A 17,502-nucleotide genomic window follows, 5' to 3' on the forward strand; every position below is an offset into this window, starting at 1 on the left:
ATGTTAGCATTTATTTCAGAGATCCTGTATATACCTGAAGGGGAACTTTGCTTTGAATAAAAGATAAGTATTCCCTAATGGTCTTAGAGATCCATGTTTTTCCACATCCAGGAAGTTTGTCCGTAGAGCTTTGTGGAACAGGTCTTCAGGAAAGGCAGATCCTGCGCTGCTTTTCTGCATTTTATATTTCAAACAGCGTTTGTACGTTAGCTGGGTATTTGGCAGTGAAGCTGAAAGAGGGGTTGATAAAAATTACTGTCCCTGTATTTGTATCCTAAAGGATGCTTTTTTGATGAGTGCTGCAGAACTCCTGGTGCAATGAACGAGTTGCTTCCTTGTCCTTTGGCAGAAAGAAGCCTTACTGTGACACTAAACTGAGTGTTGTGACTATAATGACAGTTTGTGGTCCTGTGATAGGCAGACATCTCCAATAGGAGCCAAAAGGTGGCTGCTGGGGTAGATGACCAGAACCGCAGCTTGTTGCAGCTTCTGGAGGGCCAGCTGCTGGTGTGGTTTCCATCGACAGAACCTCAGGCATCTGCTGTGGCCTTCTCCTTTGCTGGTTTTTGAGCCAGGGGACCGTCACTCAGCAGCAGTGCACACGTGAGACTAGTAATTTCTTTAGACAGATGGAGTTTTGAAGGCTTTAAGCTCAGTGTTACTTCCTGAAACGATGGCAGTACAGTTTTGCTCTAAGGAAATTTATCTTCACTTTTGATGCCAAAACTGGTGCGACTTGGGTGGAGCTGGCTTCGCTGTTAGCCTTCTGCATCCTGCGGGGATTGTTCTGTCAGGCTGTGCTCTGTTCTGCTTGATTGGGCAGTCAGCTGGCCTTTGATTAGAGATCTTTCTAACTTTGTAATGAAATTCTCATTTCCAAAGAAAACAAAATTTTTGAGTCTAAACCAGCCAACTAATTTGATAGTACATTCAGTTGGCTTTGTCCAAAGTGAGATGCAACACTTGCAGAACTAACATCTCAGCCTTTCTTGTGCAGCACCAAATACTGGCTGAACCGGAGTGGGTTCAATGCCAGCAAATGGTGTCTCTTGTGTACTTTTGTGTGTTTTCTTTAATAATTGTCAGCTTTCGTTCATCAAAAATGATTTTACACTTGGCTTCCCTGATTTTTAATTAGTATTTATCATGTAAAAGTATAGCCAGGGAGCTCTTTGAACACCTTGAACAGGAAGCACTGGTAAGTGGTAAACAATCAGCTTGTTCATGAACACCTCTCTGTTTTTGTATATGTTTGTCGTCTTAAGTTGTAATTACTCGGCATAGTCCTAAATTGTTCAGCTTCTTCCCTCCTCTTGCCTTCATAATTTTTTCTATATTTTTCACCTCTCCTGAGAGCTCTGTTTTTAATGGTTAATTTAAAGGAAGCCTCTTGTGTATTATAATGTGCATTCTGATTAGTACACCTAATTGCAAAGAGTACATTACTTCAAAAGAAAATGAAGAAAGACACATTTTGCAGCTTGGTTTCATTTGCACACTTTTTTTGAGCACATGGAATTGTGAGTACAGCCAGTAGCAATGTAATACCTGGTATTTGGGCAAATTCAGAATATTGGTTTGCCTTCAGGTGTACAGCCTGTTTGTAGCCACAGATTTAAGCACAAACAGGCAGCTTTTGTGCCAAGTCAGGTTTTAAAAATCTCAGTTGTCATCTTACTGTGTATTTTATACCGGGGAAGAAATGCTATTGATGACAAGTTGGGCTGGCAGGAAAATATGGTTTATTTGCTTGTGTGGGGAGTCAGAGATTGTCAAAGTGGTCGTGTGAACTTAAATTCATTTTCTTTCATTTGCTAATGGCTTAATAATGTTTAAATTAGTCAACTCTGGTATTTTTAAATACTTTTCATAACATCTCCATAGTCTTTGTGGGGTATTTTATTTTTCTTCATGCACATTAATGTGAGCTATCTTCTTTTTATGGCCTTTGCCATAAAAGTTGCAGGGTCCTTCCTCAAAAGAGGTACTGAAAGTAAAAGCTTTCTCTTCAAGAGTTTTCATGGGGTGACAGGAAATGTCCCGCTGACAGATACCTATGGGAGCCTTTACAAACATCCAGTAATAAATTAATTTACCATTTTCATTTTCTCAAAGTGTATTTATTTTTCCATTATGATTTAGTGCCCACTTATATTTTCTGCTCTGAAGTCTCACAGGTTAATGGCACTGTTTGTAGCAGTGAAGTGAAAAATGGGCATGCAAACGTAGACCCTTAGGGAGGAGCTGTGTGCCCATGGAAGCTGCAGTGGTGCACCTGGGTTCACCTCTCGGTCTGCTGGAGCGCAAGGAGGACATTCATGGCACTGACTGCCTTCGTTTCGGTTCAGCTGTGGTTCAGTAATCAAGTCTGAAAACACAAATTGCTGCCTTAACTCTGCTCTTCATTGGCCTGACACACTTTTCCAAGCAGGCGTGACTCGAGGACTGAACCTCATTCTGGGCATTGATGTGGATTTCTCCATGAAGACTGTACGTAAAACTTCCACGGGTGGTAGAGGGAAGGTAGAAGGAGAGACATCAAACTTGTAGAGATGATTCCAACTTGAAATGGTGGCTCCTCAAAGGTATATCTGAAACCCATCAGTTACCCTGATCTGACACAGGTCAGAGTGACTTGTGCGTTATCTGTGGGTGCTTCACCAGGCTACTAAAAGGAAATTGGTAAGGGAGTTGGGTGTAATTAAAATCTAAGGTCCTTGCTGTTTCTTTTATCTTGTTTGAAAATGGAAAGGAAAATCATTTCCTTCCTCCTGCTGAGTGATAAACTATTTTGTTGAAAATACAGTCGCTTTGTAGCAGAGATCTCACTATTGCCATCGGGAGAGCTGAGTGCACTTGGCAGGGCAGTGTTTCCAGCAGCTGATCTGGCTTCCTTTTCAGCTTCTGTGCATCTCGGCTCAGGTGGAGTCTTCACAAATGAACAGGCATTTTGTTGAGCTTGTGGATGCAGAATGGTCTCATAATAGCTACTGAGCTACATTATTCCTATCCGGCCTTCCTCCAAAAGCATCTACCTGTGGAGTTATTCAGGAATATGTACTGTGCAGACTCTTCGCATCTTATATTCAACCAGACTGACTTTCTGCTGCTTGGCGCTTGTATTTCTGCGTGGGCAGGGGAACGTTCGTAAGCACCTTAGGCGGCGTAAGCTGTCACTGCCACTAACAGATGTAGCTCTTGTCATTCCCCAACAGGATATTTCTCCTACTTCTCTTGTGCCCCCCCCCCCAAAAAATAACAAAAGCCCTCCACACATCGTGTGGCAGGCTGATTCAGGGAGCTGATCCAGCAGAGGAATAAGCTCTGCACGAAAAGCAGCTTTTTTTGTCTGGGTGAGCTCCCCCATTGGATTCACTGTGCAACTCTCTGAGTTTGAGTTGGTGAGGCAGCGGGATGGAGTTGGGCTGCCTCCGCCAGTACGTGCTTACGCAAGCTGGAGTATCTGGCCTGGTAACGTAACGGAGTAATTGTATCTGCTGCCAGCAGCTGTCCTGTAGCAGGCTGGGTGCAGCCTGTTGCGGTGTGTGTAACGTGTTTTCAGGTTCTTAGTCAGACGTTCTCTAGAGAGATGCTATTTCTGTCTTTATCCACCTGCTTCCAAATGGTTTGCCGACATAAGATGATTTTAAGGACTTTTGGCTGGAAAAATCTCCCTCTTCTCCCAGTCAAGCAACCAATTCAGTGTTTGTGTGTAATGACCTGGTCAGTTTTGTAAGACATCATACGGACGAGGGCATGCTGAATACTCCTAAGCCCATCCGTCCCCAAAACTGCTGTATGCAGAAGAGGTTTTTGGGGGGATATAAACAAGGAATGCAGTTTTGATGAGGAGTCTGAATCACTTGGTTACCTGAATCAGAGAAGCCCATACATCTGCATCAGCTCATTTCATATGGGTCTGCACCCACATGGGAAGCGCCTACGGACTGTCCCAACTGCCTGGCTTAGTTAGGTGGGTTCACACTGCTTGTGTCTCTGCAAATTTTTGACACTGGGCTCATCTGCCTGCACTGCTGTTTATGTGAGCTGCATTGTAATGATGAAATCTTCTGTATAATGTTGCACACTTTGCTTAACGTGTAATAACCTGTGCAGTTTCTAAAAAATCTGCATTCAAGAATAGTTGCAGTTCAAATGATAACGCTTACCTTGTTTTGAAAAGTTACCTTAATTGCTCCATGTTGATCCCAGCCTCACTTAACTGACTTTTTCATAACCTCCCATTCTTTTAATTGTTTGAGCCCTGGTGCATAAATACTAAATCCTATGCCATTTGTTATGCAGATGATTATGTTGTTGTTGCTTGACCGTCCTCTGTTCTGCAAATACTGATTTCTTAGTGTACTGTTTAAATTTATTTATGTACTTTTATTTCATAGGAAGCAAGAACAGAATCTATTGCCAGACCTTTGGAGATAAATGAGGCTGAGAAGATGATGAAAATTGCCATTGACTGTGTTCTGGTAAGCAAATTGATATTTAATTGCAAAATCATCATTCCTCTCCTGCAAGAAGAACGTAGTTGTTCTTATCAACAGCCTAGGGTTAAGCTGTAGCGCACACATCACCTTCAACTGACTGGGCCAAGTAATGCTCTGCCTGGTTAGTTAACAGGTAGTGTGAAACTTCAACTAATGGCTAATGCAAGTTTTGGTCTTTGTGTTCTCACGTTTAATGTTACCTATGTTCATCAAGGCAGAGAGCAGTCTGTGATGACTCCTTGCATCGTGGCAATGAATATAGTGATGATCTTTATGATTTCTGTGGAAAATCTGTTGTGTTCAAAGTGAACAGCCCTGTTAACTGTAACTGGTAGCTTTTCTTGGCAGAGTAGAAGAGGTGTCTGCACAGTGCTGATTATGAGCTGGCAGTCAGAAATCACAGCCTGCAGCAGAACGGATAAACTATGTTAGCAGCAGTGCCTTGGAGAACATGTTAAGAGCATCTCTGCTGCCAGACTGTTGTGCTGTATGGCTGTGTTGGTTTAATGTGCAGAAATATTCTCCCAGCTGAACTGACTTTGGTAACAAACCTGTGGTGTTGCTGTCAATACAGCTGTGTCAAAGAACAGCTTCCCTTGGCCTCTATCTTGGGAGAAAACAACAGAAAACCCCTCCGTGGTTTAGTCGTAATCCCTGCTTCTGGTAGGGGCTCAGCAGTAGTCCCAGAATCTCTACAGGAATGATTGACTGCATCAGCACAGAAATCTGCATGCCACCTCCATTGTTTAAGCTGTGTCAGTTTTACAGTCCTGGCTGCAAGGGGCATACTTGGTAACTCAAAATGTGTTGCTACCTCTGGGGTTGTGAAGGTGGGCTCTGGAAAAAGGATAGCTGAACTGAGAAAGGGGTGAGAAGAACTTGCACTGTGCTAATTAGTGGCATGCCAGTGCATCATTACGGTTCCAGTTTCAGAAGTCCCTTGTCCTGGTCTCGGGAACATTGTCCTTGCTCCAGTGCTTGGGTTCCTGTATCTCTGAATCATTAGCTGCCCTGAGAGGCAAGTATGGTGGTTAATTAAATCCTAGTGAATACTGTAGGTTATTTAACTGCAAACTGTATCCAGTCCAATTGTATAATTACAAGGAGTGGAGTTCCAGGTTTTAAACAGCCAGCGCATAATCAATAGATACTCCTGGCGATCTTTGTTTCTGCTCCTACTTGCAGTCCATATCAACTCTAAATGTTGTTAACGTCCATTGATATTCTAGGCAGTAGTGCTAATAAACTACCAGGAAAATATTAGAGCAATGGAGAAATACCAATAACACATACCTCATCTGGTTTAGTTCTGGACCAGTTAATGAAACGACCTATTATAGCTGTACAGCACGTAACAATTACTTCTTGAATTTGAGTAACTGTGAAGTCCTTCTTCCCTTTCACTCAAGCGAGATTCAGAGTTTCTAGAGCATGAGCACCCTGAATGCACTCAGTTGTTCTAAAAAGCTTTCCCCTCCTTATTCCTATAATGCGTTACAAATTTTGGGATGCTTCCCAGATTTTGAAAAGATGGATGCAGCAAGACTCAGAAGAGGATGAAGGTATTGGGATAGATTAACTTCTTTTCAAAAGTAACATTTATCAGGAGGAAAAAGAATGTTGATAAAAGCCTAGATATTCCCTAAAATAGCGCCAAGAAATAAATACATTTCTCATCTGTGTTTGTTCAGATGCCTACCTGTTGAAAGATGACTTTCTATATCCTGTCAGATTTTTGGAGGGGGCTTCTTTCCTTCCCATCTTTTAGTACCATTTTGATGAAAAAGAAAGTAAGAAAGTTAAAGCTCAGGACAGCTTTTTTTTTTCTTTAAGAATGCATGGGGAAAAAGTAGGTATTTTAAATTTCTAAATGTATAGCTAGTTCATTATCCTGGTCACAAAAAAAAAAATCATTCTCATTGCCTGGCTTGTTCTAGCTCATTGTTATAAAGTTTTATGAAAACATGTTATATGAGATAATACAGAAGGATGTTTAGCATCTGAAAGACAATTCTAATTATTCCAGTGCATGCTATGGTTTATCATCCTTCTCCTTTAGGAACAAGTCCAAAAGACTAAAGACATGTTGAATAATGTGGCTTTGGATGAAGCCAATTTGGAAGCCAAGATTGAAAAAAGAAAATTGGAGCTGGAAAGAAGCCAGAAGAGGCTACAGACCCTACAGAGTGTTCGGTAAAGCTTATGAACCGATTACCTACTGCATAAATGAGTGCTAGCATAAATGATGGTATTGTGTGTTCTTAATGCTTAGAGCAGCGAGGAGTGAAGTCTGTTAATGAGACTGAGATGATGGCCTGTGGGAGAAGGATTTTCATCTCTAGAGATGCCCAATCTGGATTGTAGTTGTTTATTTTTTCGGTTATTTTGTATTTGAAATCAGATTATCAGGGCTGTTAAAAGCCCCCAGAACATTATTTGGTGGGCTGCCTAGTTGCTGCTTGAGCTGTACAAAATGGTCAGGTAGTATGTCTTCTCTCCTTTGTCATTAAACATAAATGGAGACATGTACTTCCACTGAAAATGACATGTGGGGCAAGCATTCCCTTTGTTCCAGAGGCTTCCAGCATTCCCAGCCACCAAAGTAATTAGGCATCCCTTGTTGGGATAGGTTCCTCTGGGCAGTGACACAGCTTGCCATAAAATCAAAATGTTTAGATCCATGATTTAGCTTGGTTAAATTAACCATGCCCCCTTGGTTAAATTGCAGATTTATGCAATCTATAAGATCATTCTCTATTTTTGAACCTCATATGAAGAAAAAAGAATATAAATATGAGAAAAATGAGTGGTGGGAAGAATAACATTGGATTCATATACACGTCGTGATCCAGAACACTTCAGTTGGTAGATGTGAAGCACTGAACAGCAGTAGCATTCTGTGGGGCACAGCAGTAGGCACTGTGGTAAAAGGCCTCATCATTTACTTGTATCGGGACTAGTTATGCTTCTAATAACACCGTACACTTTTGTTGCAGATAAGCCTCCAGTAAAGTAGGTGGCTTACCATCCATGCAACAAGCTGATTTTTTTTTTTTTTTGGAGTTAAGGAACAGCAAGCTGATTAATTTAGATTTGTCTGCTAAAGAGGCCAAAATGCTGCCTTCTGTTTGTTTGGAAAGGAATGGTAGTGGATATGCAGTAATGTTTCCTTTGCTATGTGTAATTTTCATAGGATAGCGTAGTATTTCTTTGCCTCATGCTTTTAGTCTCTGAAGTAGCGTGGAACCTTGGAAGAGAAGGTCCTTATAGATTAATACAGTAGACATGGAAAAGCAGCTGCAAAAACAGGAATGCTGTTCCAGATTTCTGCATGTACAGGTCTATGTTTCTCTGAGTAGTTTGTTCTTGTTGTCTGCAGTCCTGCTTTTATGGATGAGTATGAGAAGATAGAGGAGCAACTGCAGAAACAATACAGTAGTTACCTAGAAAAATTCCGTAATCTAACCTACTTGGAGCAGCTCCTGGATGATCATCGTCGGACAGAGCAAGAGATGTTTGAGGTAAAACAGTTTAGAAATGCTCATCAAGACTCTCTGTACTGTAGTCTTTGGCCTTATAACAGAAAATGTCATAATACCCCTTTGCCAAAGCAGCCTGTTGCTTGTAGAACCAGCTCCAAATGACCGGCAGTTTACTAATGTGCTGTAAAGTGTGATTGCTCTTGGACAAACGTGATAATAGAGCTTTCTATTTTCGGTTAGTGAAGTTAAACCAATGTAACGATACCCCTTTCCAGACTAACTTTTCTTGATTCTTTCTTTCTCAATTGATGCCTTTTATTGTGTGGAGCATTTTCAGTATTTCTAATCTTCCTCTTGCTACATACAGTGTATGTGCTAAGAGTTTTAGACAGTTATTTTTGTTGTCTGCCAACAACTGATTTATAAGGGCTTCTTAGCACAAGGCTCTTCAATTTCCTCATAGTTGTTCTCTTCAATGAAAACATAGCAAAAAGTAGCAGTGAAAGAATCAGATATGCTGGAATCCTCTCTCACAAAGACTTCACTTTATTTTGGCAGAAATTCTATTTTCTGCAGACTTACTGAATTGTATCAGTTCAGGGTGATTCTTGATTATCCAACAGGATAGAAAATATGCATCTCTATCTCATCTTATTTCATCCTTTCCTTTCCTTTGGGTGTTTACTGGACTGCAGCACTTTCAGCCAGCTTTTTATTCAGCTTCCTGTAGCTTTGTGGTTTACTGATATTATTGGCTTTTCATCCTTCTTGCAATCTTTACCCAGTACATTTTCTGTCTGCATTGAAAAGAGATGGTTCAGTGAATGATGTCCCCTTGGGCCTTAATCTTGGTGGGTGTGCTATACCTTGTTTGAGTGAAACAGTGCTTCCACTTTCTGGTCTCCTACCTTTCATATGCAGATTGTTTTATTTTGTCAACACAACTCACTCTCGTTCTTGGCAGAAGTTTGGGAGAGCCGCAAGTAGCGTTCCTTGTGTCTGGTCTACAACTGCACATTTTGCTTTTGTCATATCTGTATGAGCCTATTGATTTGGGGAAGAAAAAAAAAAACAGTTAAGTCGTTTACCCCCAAGTTTAGTTAAAGTTTTTGTGACCTGTGCTTAGGCTAGAAATAAGATAAGGTAACTTTGTCTCTCTTTTTCCATGATGTCTCTCTTGAGCTGGTGAGATTGTATCATTTTAGAAAGCTTTGCAATTCTGTAGAACTGATTGTGTCGAGAAACCTCCCCTTTGAGTATTGTCTGCACTCTTTCTGTGCATCTGAGCTGCACAACATGATGTACAGAGGGCTTCATAACCAGGCTCTCAGTTCTTTTTGCTGTCTAGAGAAAATACAGTAATGCCCGTCACCTCTGGGACACAGGAAAAGGATGCTCTATTTTGTTCAGAAGGCTCAAATATTTTACTGCATTATTTGCCTGAGGAGAAAGTCAATCTGTATTTTAAAAGATAACATGGGCATTTGACAACTTGTTAATTGTTGTGAACCAACTTCCTATTAATCTCCCTTTTTATAAGCTATCTGTCTCTGTAGAAACTGTCACATATTTCTAACCAGTAGCGAGCTTCATATTTTCATGTGTCTTGTTTAATAATACTCTAGTTCTTCCCGATCTCTTTGGAAGAAAAAAAAACCCTCCTCAATTAAATCATACTCTTGAGATGAAGCCTAAAATCTGATTTATTCTTTTCCCTTCTGTTCAAATGTCATTGAGACTTAATACCAGAGGTAGAAATGTTTTGAATTCGACTACCTGGAACTGTTTATAAATTCATGCACAGAAGTTAGTAATGAGTTGGCTTACAGCTCTTGAGAGGATTTTTGTTAAAAGATAATAAGATGAAGGAAAAGCCTTTGCCATTCAGGAATGTTCCTGTGCTTAGAATATGGAGAGCACTTTTTATTTTCCTTCTTCTTTCTGTGAGGTGCCTGGAGAATCCATATAGATTCTTTGGCTTTTAATTTAGTAGGCTAAGCAGATAGTGATATTTCAGCATTGTGCAGAATTAAAGAGTATTAAAGGCTGTGAAAAAAAGATGTGTCTTTCTCTGTGTACTTCTGTTACTTGTTATATGCGGTACACATTAGCCAGCATCAGAACTGGAAACTTCTTAAACGTGTGTTTTATGTTAACATTAAAATAGCATCAAGTCTTCTGCACTTGGAATGTGCTCTTGCCATGGTTGAGTGTTCCTAACAATGATCTCAAGCGATCTAGTTACCTTGCTTAAACCATCTGTAAAATGCATTGTGTTAGCTTAAACCAGCAGTTTACCTGTCTAGTTCCATAGCTTGAGCTAAGCCCTGAAAAGACCCTGAGACCATTTCATTTCACTTCCCATAGGTTAAAGTCTGTTAAATCTTTTCCTGAGGCAATGTTTGAGAATACTGTCCCATTTCCCCCCCCCCCCCCCCCCCCAAAAAAAAAAAAACACAACCACAAAACAAAAAAGACAAACAACAAGGGAGGAAAAAAAGGTACCTTTGACAGTTTTTGTTCAGACTGAGGAAAAGAGCATGGGTATGAAGAACAGAAAACTAGAGTATCTAAAATACTTAGAATGTTTAAAGAGTGAGGCTCTAAACGTCCCTTTGTGGGCAGCAATCCAGCGACTCAAGCAGCGATGACTGCTTTGTTGCAGAAGCTGTTGCTTTGGTAAAAGAAGAGGTTGTGCGTGTCTTTTACAGCCAGATTCTCAGGAGTGCTGGAGTCCAAGCTAGTATATGAAGTCATGAGATGTCAGTGCTTGAAATCAGGCTCCAGGACTTGGTAACTGAAAGAGAATGAAGAATCTGGGTCCTGACTAGGCCAAGAGACTTGCTGGCACTCTCGTAGCTCCAAACTGGTGGGAGGGTATTTTTATTTTTAAGAGTGTGGTGTTTAATCCATTTTGTGTTAGTCTCTCACCAAGCTGGAACACCAGGGCATTATTCTGACTTCTTGGTCTGCTTTTCAGGTAGTGTTTCTTCACCTTTGGTATGTGTTGGTGAAGCAAAACAGGGGGTGGTTTTCTTACATGCTTGAAAAAAGGAATTTGCTCCAAGCTGATGCTGAATGCCGTCTTAGAGTTTATCATCTCTGTATCACTTTTAGAATCAACAGAGGAAAAATAACTGGGATAATTGCATTTAATCCATTGTAATATGCAGTCTCTTGAACTGTCAAAAATACTGAAAATTGTGTTGATTTTAACTGTGATTTGTCTTTTGTTCCACCAAACAAATCTTAATTATCTTGTGTGGTAGAAGTGAGAGTCAACTCTTTTATCGTTGCAGTGTATTTTGTTAAATAGCTTGCTAGGAAAAGCAACAGCAACGTAATTAGATTAATCCGGCACTCTGTGTGCTGTTCAGTACTGAGGGCTGTTTCCTGGATCACTTTCCTTGACTGGTTGCATGTCTTAAAGAGGAATTTTTGTTCTGATTGAGAGACTGTTGCTGAATAACGAGACTAATCTCTAGCGTGCTTAGACTCAAAGCCGTTTGGTAGCCTGCTGACGTAACAGGGCTAATGACATAGGCCAGAGTGCATTTCCTAATTAGAAAAGTGATTTAAAGATTGTACCCAAGCACACAGATTTAATTAAGTGACATTGAGCAGTGGAAGCACTCCAGCCTTTCCAAACCGCGGTGCTGGTTGTTTGTGTGGATTTTTTGGGTTTGTTCTTTCAAGTGGGAGGTGTGTGGCTGCTTGGAGAGCTGCGCTCCGGAGCTCACGCCGCCGCGGCCTCGAGCTTCCCGTTCCTATTTTACTTGCCACCCGGTGACTGTGATAACAGGGAGCAGCGTTCGGAGGACAATTGGCGGTAGTCTCCTGCCAAGCACCGGACTGAGAAATATCCGTCGGTGTTAAAAGGAACTTGAAGGCTTGCTATTGAGTCTCAACTTAAAGAATTGGCAGAACTGAACAGTTAATTGATGATGAAATTACCACCTGCAGAGTGCCTGCCTGTTTGATGTGGAAACCCTTTGAAATGTATGAAAAATACGAAATTATTTGTCTGTTATCAACTCTCGTTTGTGGAAATGTCAGAAGTCCTTACATGACTCCTCTTTTGAGTGAGTTTCTCACATTTATTGACAAACTGTCGTGCACTATTTATTATTGGATCCAAGGAATTTAAATAAGGGTATTTTGTCTTTGTGGTTTCCTTAGCCATTTTTTCATTTTTCAGTCACCTCTTTTATTCTGTTTCCGTTCTCTTGTGCTGCTCGTGGCACTAATCCATCTTCTTGCATGTCCGCACAGAAGCGGGGATTTATGTGCCGTGTCTTCTGAAAGATTTGTTCTTATTTTTCTACTATGTAAAAAGAGTCGATGCTCTTCATTAATTTTTATCCTATTTTTAAGACAAAATTGGTTCTGATGTTTAGCCATTAAAGTTATTAGAACTTTGGCTGCTGTAAAATTCAAAGTTTCAGGGGTTTTCAGACTGGGGGCTGAATTTTTGGACTGTAATAGATGCCTGTCCTTTAAAGGACAGCACAGGCTAATACAGTTAGAAAGACATTTTTGAAACTAGTTTGTGTAATGCCAGAATAACATGGCAATATCCTTTAGCATTTGCTGGCCTTTTTTCTAGACAGAATATACTTATGTTTCTTTTGCGCTTTGCAGAGGGCATGCTTGGAGTATTTTCTTCAGCTACTTCCTACTGATGTGTTTTAAGACTGCTTTTATGATGGTACTGTGAAACTAAGAAATACCATGGAGTGGTGGACATGGAAAAAGATGTTCTAAGCTACTCTGTCATTATCTTTGGTTTGGGATTGCTTAAACCATTTTTCTTTTCACCATTCTGATATTACTTTCAATAAGCAGTCCATTATGATGAGAGGTTAAGCAAGGGAAAAAAACAAACTGCATCGTGACTTTCTCTTCGTAACCCACCCTACCCAGATAAAATCCTGTCTTCATTTACCTAACGCTTTCCTATCAGAGCTCCATACCTGAAGCAGGTGCTTTATTCTGAACATGTATGTATCAGGGATATCTGAGTTCTGCTGCTCTCCAAGATAATCTTTGGTTCTGCTGTTTTGCTTTTTGTCTTTTGCCTTGCACTATCCCTTTGAAATATTAAATCTAGACATTCCCATTGCAATGTCTGCTTACTGAAATAGCCAGACAGAAGGTTAATATGAAAAGCGTTTGGTTACAGTCTTTAATCTTCTAGCTAATGTGCACTTGAATTATGACTGTTTGGAAACATTTTTATAGGTATCAGGAGAGCACTCCTGGTACAGCATAGCTAAATTATATTGAATATCAGATGTAAAAGTAAGCACGGGCATCTTAATTGTTGATTGCTTCTGTTCTGGCATTTAGTCCAGTCTACAAGTACAACAGTGATGGTGGGCTGAGACACAGAAATCCCATAATGGAGAAATGTGGAAAAAAACAGAAGAGGAGGAAGGGATCGCATAGGCAGAGAAGGAGAGCAATGGAGCATTGGGAGGAAAAGACATAGGAAACTGCTGGCCTGAGAAATTATGGTCACACAGTAGGAGAAGATGGTGGAGACAAAGAAAAGGTGGGAGGGCATGTGAAGAGCAAGCTAGAAAAGATGGAGGTTACAAGGAGCTTTTGCTGCACACGTTCTTTCCACTGAAGCAAAAATGTGCAATCCCCTACCAATACCATGGCAACTGGAGCTGGAGTCTCAGAGGTACCTCGAACTGCCCTGAAGTGGTTGTGTGCTCCTGGTGCTTTATTGACGCTGTCTCACCTTAAAAACCTTAGCATAAACTTTTTGGGAAATGAAAACAATTGAGATGTATGTTTCTCAGTGCTCAAAGGTCCACGTATTTGTTACGGTTCTCTGGACATGTGATGTGCCATATGGGCAAACAAGCTTGCGTTTGTCTCCTGGATTTGGGGTCATTTGACTCAAGGCTATGTGTTCCTTTTATTCGACAGACTCTAGAATTTTTTGCAGACTCAGAGATCAAACAACAGTTGATTAAAACCCTAACAATACCACTTAAAACTCACTGTATCTACTGCACGATAACCCCTAGTTTGGCTTCGGAAGAATAAAACTGTGATATTTGAGAAGCCCTAACTGTTTTCTGGTGGCTCAGGAGGTACAAGTATAGAACTGAAACTCTGTATTGAGAACTTTGTTTTCACTCCACTCGCTAAATTAAAAAGGGAGCCAAGATGAGATTTAAAATATTTCAGTGAGCTAGGGATACGTGGGAAAGCAGAGAGGTTTTTGAATAGGCCAATACGCATCTGGCGATAGAGAAGAAAGCCAAGACTGCTGGGGCTTGGTAAGAGGAGAATGATGCAGGAATGCAGGTCATCTCTGCTCTCACATCAAATTCTGACACAGCCTGAAGTGGGATTCATTAAAAGAATTGAGGGGGTGGCAGGACTGAAGATGACTTCCCAGAGTGGCTGCTAAATCGTCTTGCGCTTGTTACCGCTGTCAGTTTTTGGAAGGAGCTACTCAGTACAGGTTCATCACTTAGAGGTTTTTTTCTGAACAACAACAATGTTCATATTCTGCCCTCAGCAGCCCACGAACTCCTCAGCAGTAAGAGGTGGAGAGGATCCTTGTGCATCTGGGCTTGGTGCTGCGCTGGATACGAACCCCCTGCATAGGCTGCTCCAGGCTAGTTCTCTGCTGCTGCTGCAAACCCGCTGTCATCCTGTTAGATATGAAATGCTCTGCAGCTGGGGAAGGAAGATGGGGACAGTGTCCACTAAGTACCGCACCGTAGTAATTCGCAGGTAACTTCTCTGTCGTGCCAGCAATTGTTTCCATAAAGCACGAGTTGTAACAGCTTGCAGTGATAGCTTAGCTTGGAAATCCACGAATGCTGCTAGAGATCAGAGACTGTGCAGCCTCTTAAGTTCTTAGGTTGTCTTGCTGAATTTCTTCTGCAGTGACCCCATTCCTGAAGAAACATTAGAGGATAATGGTGTCTTTTGTGTGTTCAGAATGCACTGCCTTTCAGTTTTTAAGTATTCTCTTATCTGATCTTATTTGGCAAGAAAATAGGATAAGAGGATTGTTCACGTGGTGGTCTTTCTGCCTTCCCTGTATGCCTGAGTTACGCTTCTGAATATTCACAAGTATTTTACATGAATGACTTATATAACGGAAATCTAGCTAAGTAGAAGACAAAGCAGAAAACAATTATAGATCACTTGAAGCAACACTGATCAAGTGGATCAAGTTTCTTTTTGTTCCAGCCTTCCCCCCCCCCCCCCCCCAAGATCAACACAAATAAAAAAAAAAATCATTACAAGAAACCTTTTGATAAGTGGTTACAAGCCCAGGAATTGGTTGGAAGAAAAAGCCCAAATAACAGTTATTTTGGGACTGACATTTTGCAACTGATTTGCACCAAATGACATAAGTAGGTAAAGTTAAAATGATGTGAGCAGCAGAGGCAGGTAGCTATGAAACACTGGCATTTTGATTCACACAAACATGCATAATCTCAAAGTGAAAAACAGGTTGTTTTTTATATAATGTTAAATAGTAGAGTAATTCTCAGATTTCCAGCTGTGTAGAAACAATTTCTAGTTATGTGAAATATATGAAAATGAAAGACTGTGCAAGTATGAACAGAACAAGAAGCCTTGTGTCAGACACCCACCTAGCACACGGGCTAGTGGTAGGAGATACGGCACCTCCCAGAGTCCTTCCCTTCCTCCTCTGAATGCTCCAGAATGCTGTTGGGGTTCACAGAAGTTGGTTCTGGTGTTGAGATGGATACCAGCACCCTAAATTGGGAGCTGTACCAGTTCAGAAGCATTCCAAGAGGATCAAGCATCGGGATTAAGGAAAGGTAAGAAATGCTAGGGCATCTTTCTGCCCAGGGACTATGGGTCATATTTGTATTGCCAGGATTCCATATTCATTCTCACTTGGCCTTGTATCGAGCACAATGTAGTCCTGAAATCAACGGGAACCTCCATTTTAAGGCCACTAGATTCTCCAAGGGCCTTCTTTTTTAAATCCGTTGAGCTGTGAAGCTGTGTGCCTTTCTCTTGCTCAAGCTCTGTTGCATCTTTGAGAGGTCAGCCTGTTAAGCAGGGTCTAAATCCCTTTGGCAGTTTGCATTTGCTTGAAATACCTGGTGGTGGCCATCTTTTAACAAGAAACAAGAGTATCATATAGCGCATCCTACATCTGAGTTTCTTCTCAGCACAAGGAGATTTAAATCAACAGTGTCTGTTTCTTAATCTGCACACTAGGCTGGAATGAAGCTACCCTGAAATGAGGTAAGAGCTTATGTGGTGAAGAACACAGAATTACTGAAAAGTAGAGAATAATGTGTAAGGTGAAACCTGATGTTTTTGTAGATCAGTGGTTGCCCAGAAATTATTACTTATTTTGTGTTAAAGAATAGCCTGATGTATGTGAACAGTCCTAGAAATAGTGTTTGCTATTCCTTTCAACAGAGATTTGTCTGCGTCATAAGTCTTGTCTACTTTATTCTTCTCTAGCTCATCACAATGAGAAATTAAAAAAAAAAAAAAAGGCCTTATCTCTGTTATCTCTGTCTTCTGGCGTTGTAGCTAGAGCACTGTCTTGGTGAGCAGGAACTAGGAGCTCAAATATTGTCAGGCAGGAGAAGTTGTAAAACCTAGGTCTCTAAGTCCTGTGCTAGGGTTCTAACAACAGCGCTGTTAAGACAGAGGCTTGCTGGTGCTGCCTCTTAATTTGAAGCTTGACTGGTGGGAATGAAAAAATAAACTGAAGTGCGTGTCAGCCACCTGTAGAAGAGATTCTTTGCTGTAAGAAACATGGGCTGTACTGGAACTAATTGATCTCAAGATGAAAGCAGATTCTGTTGTCAATTCCTGGAACCATTGAGTTCAACAAGAATTACCACCCTGTAATATAATAAATGCTATCCTTGAAAATAGCAAGTGATCCTGGCTCCCCTTGGAATGCTTAAAGGTTTGTGCTACCTGTGACACAGGGAGAGGATAATTCTGCTGTTAGATTTTAGCGGTGATGGGACAGTGACTGCTTGATGGTGGTAAACAAGATATAGCTGTGACTACTAACTTCCAATCAATACTAATTTGGATGATAATTTCTTCACACAGTGCAAACTGACCTCAGGTTTACATTGCGGAATTGTACATTAATTCAAATAAATCATACATCTAACCAATATAGCTTGTAAGCTAGTACAATAAAAATGTAATACATGGAGGGAATGCTCAATGAGCTGTTATTGAGTCATTATAATTCACGTCTTCCACAAAAGCGAATTGGAAAAATAGAGAGGAGCCGTTGTGATGGTAAACTTGCTCTAAATCTGATGATGACTACATTTGAGTCGCAGGGTAAAGTCCATCCTCTGCATCCCCTGTGACACAATTTCAGGTAGTAGTGAATTCCTGAGTGTTAGTGCTGATTTGAAGCTTGTATGAAAGCGTTTTAACTGGAAAATTCTGGGCAGAAAATGTTAGTCTGGGATTTCTACCCCCCCCCCCCCTTTTTTTTTCCTCAGTTCTGTTTGGAT

General features: G+C 40.9%; 1 protein-coding gene across 16 annotated transcripts in view; it reads left to right on the forward strand.

Moving 5' to 3' along the window:
* CLUAP1 (clusterin associated protein 1) overlaps positions 1-17,502 on the forward strand; it is a 75,179-nt gene that overhangs the window by 20,927 nt on the left and 36,750 nt on the right. For 13 of the 16 annotated variants that reach the window (XM_080556398.1, XM_080556403.1, XM_080556402.1 and 10 more), the window contains 3 exons: positions 4,401-4,484; positions 6,562-6,695; positions 7,882-8,023. In XM_080556398.1, the coding sequence (XP_080412524.1) occupies positions 4,401-4,484; positions 6,562-6,695; positions 7,882-8,023 (360 nt within the window). Of the gene's footprint in view, positions 1-4,400; positions 4,485-6,561; positions 6,696-7,881; positions 8,024-14,525; positions 14,744-17,502 lie in introns of all 16 variants that reach the window. The other 3 variants (XR_013939623.1, XR_013939624.1, XM_080556391.1) reach the window with 1 other exon arrangement.

This window comes from Anser brachyrhynchus, assembly GCF_964034855.1.
Source record: "Anser brachyrhynchus genome assembly, chromosome: 15".
Lineage (NCBI taxonomy): Eukaryota > Metazoa > Chordata > Aves > Anseriformes > Anatidae > Anser > Anser brachyrhynchus.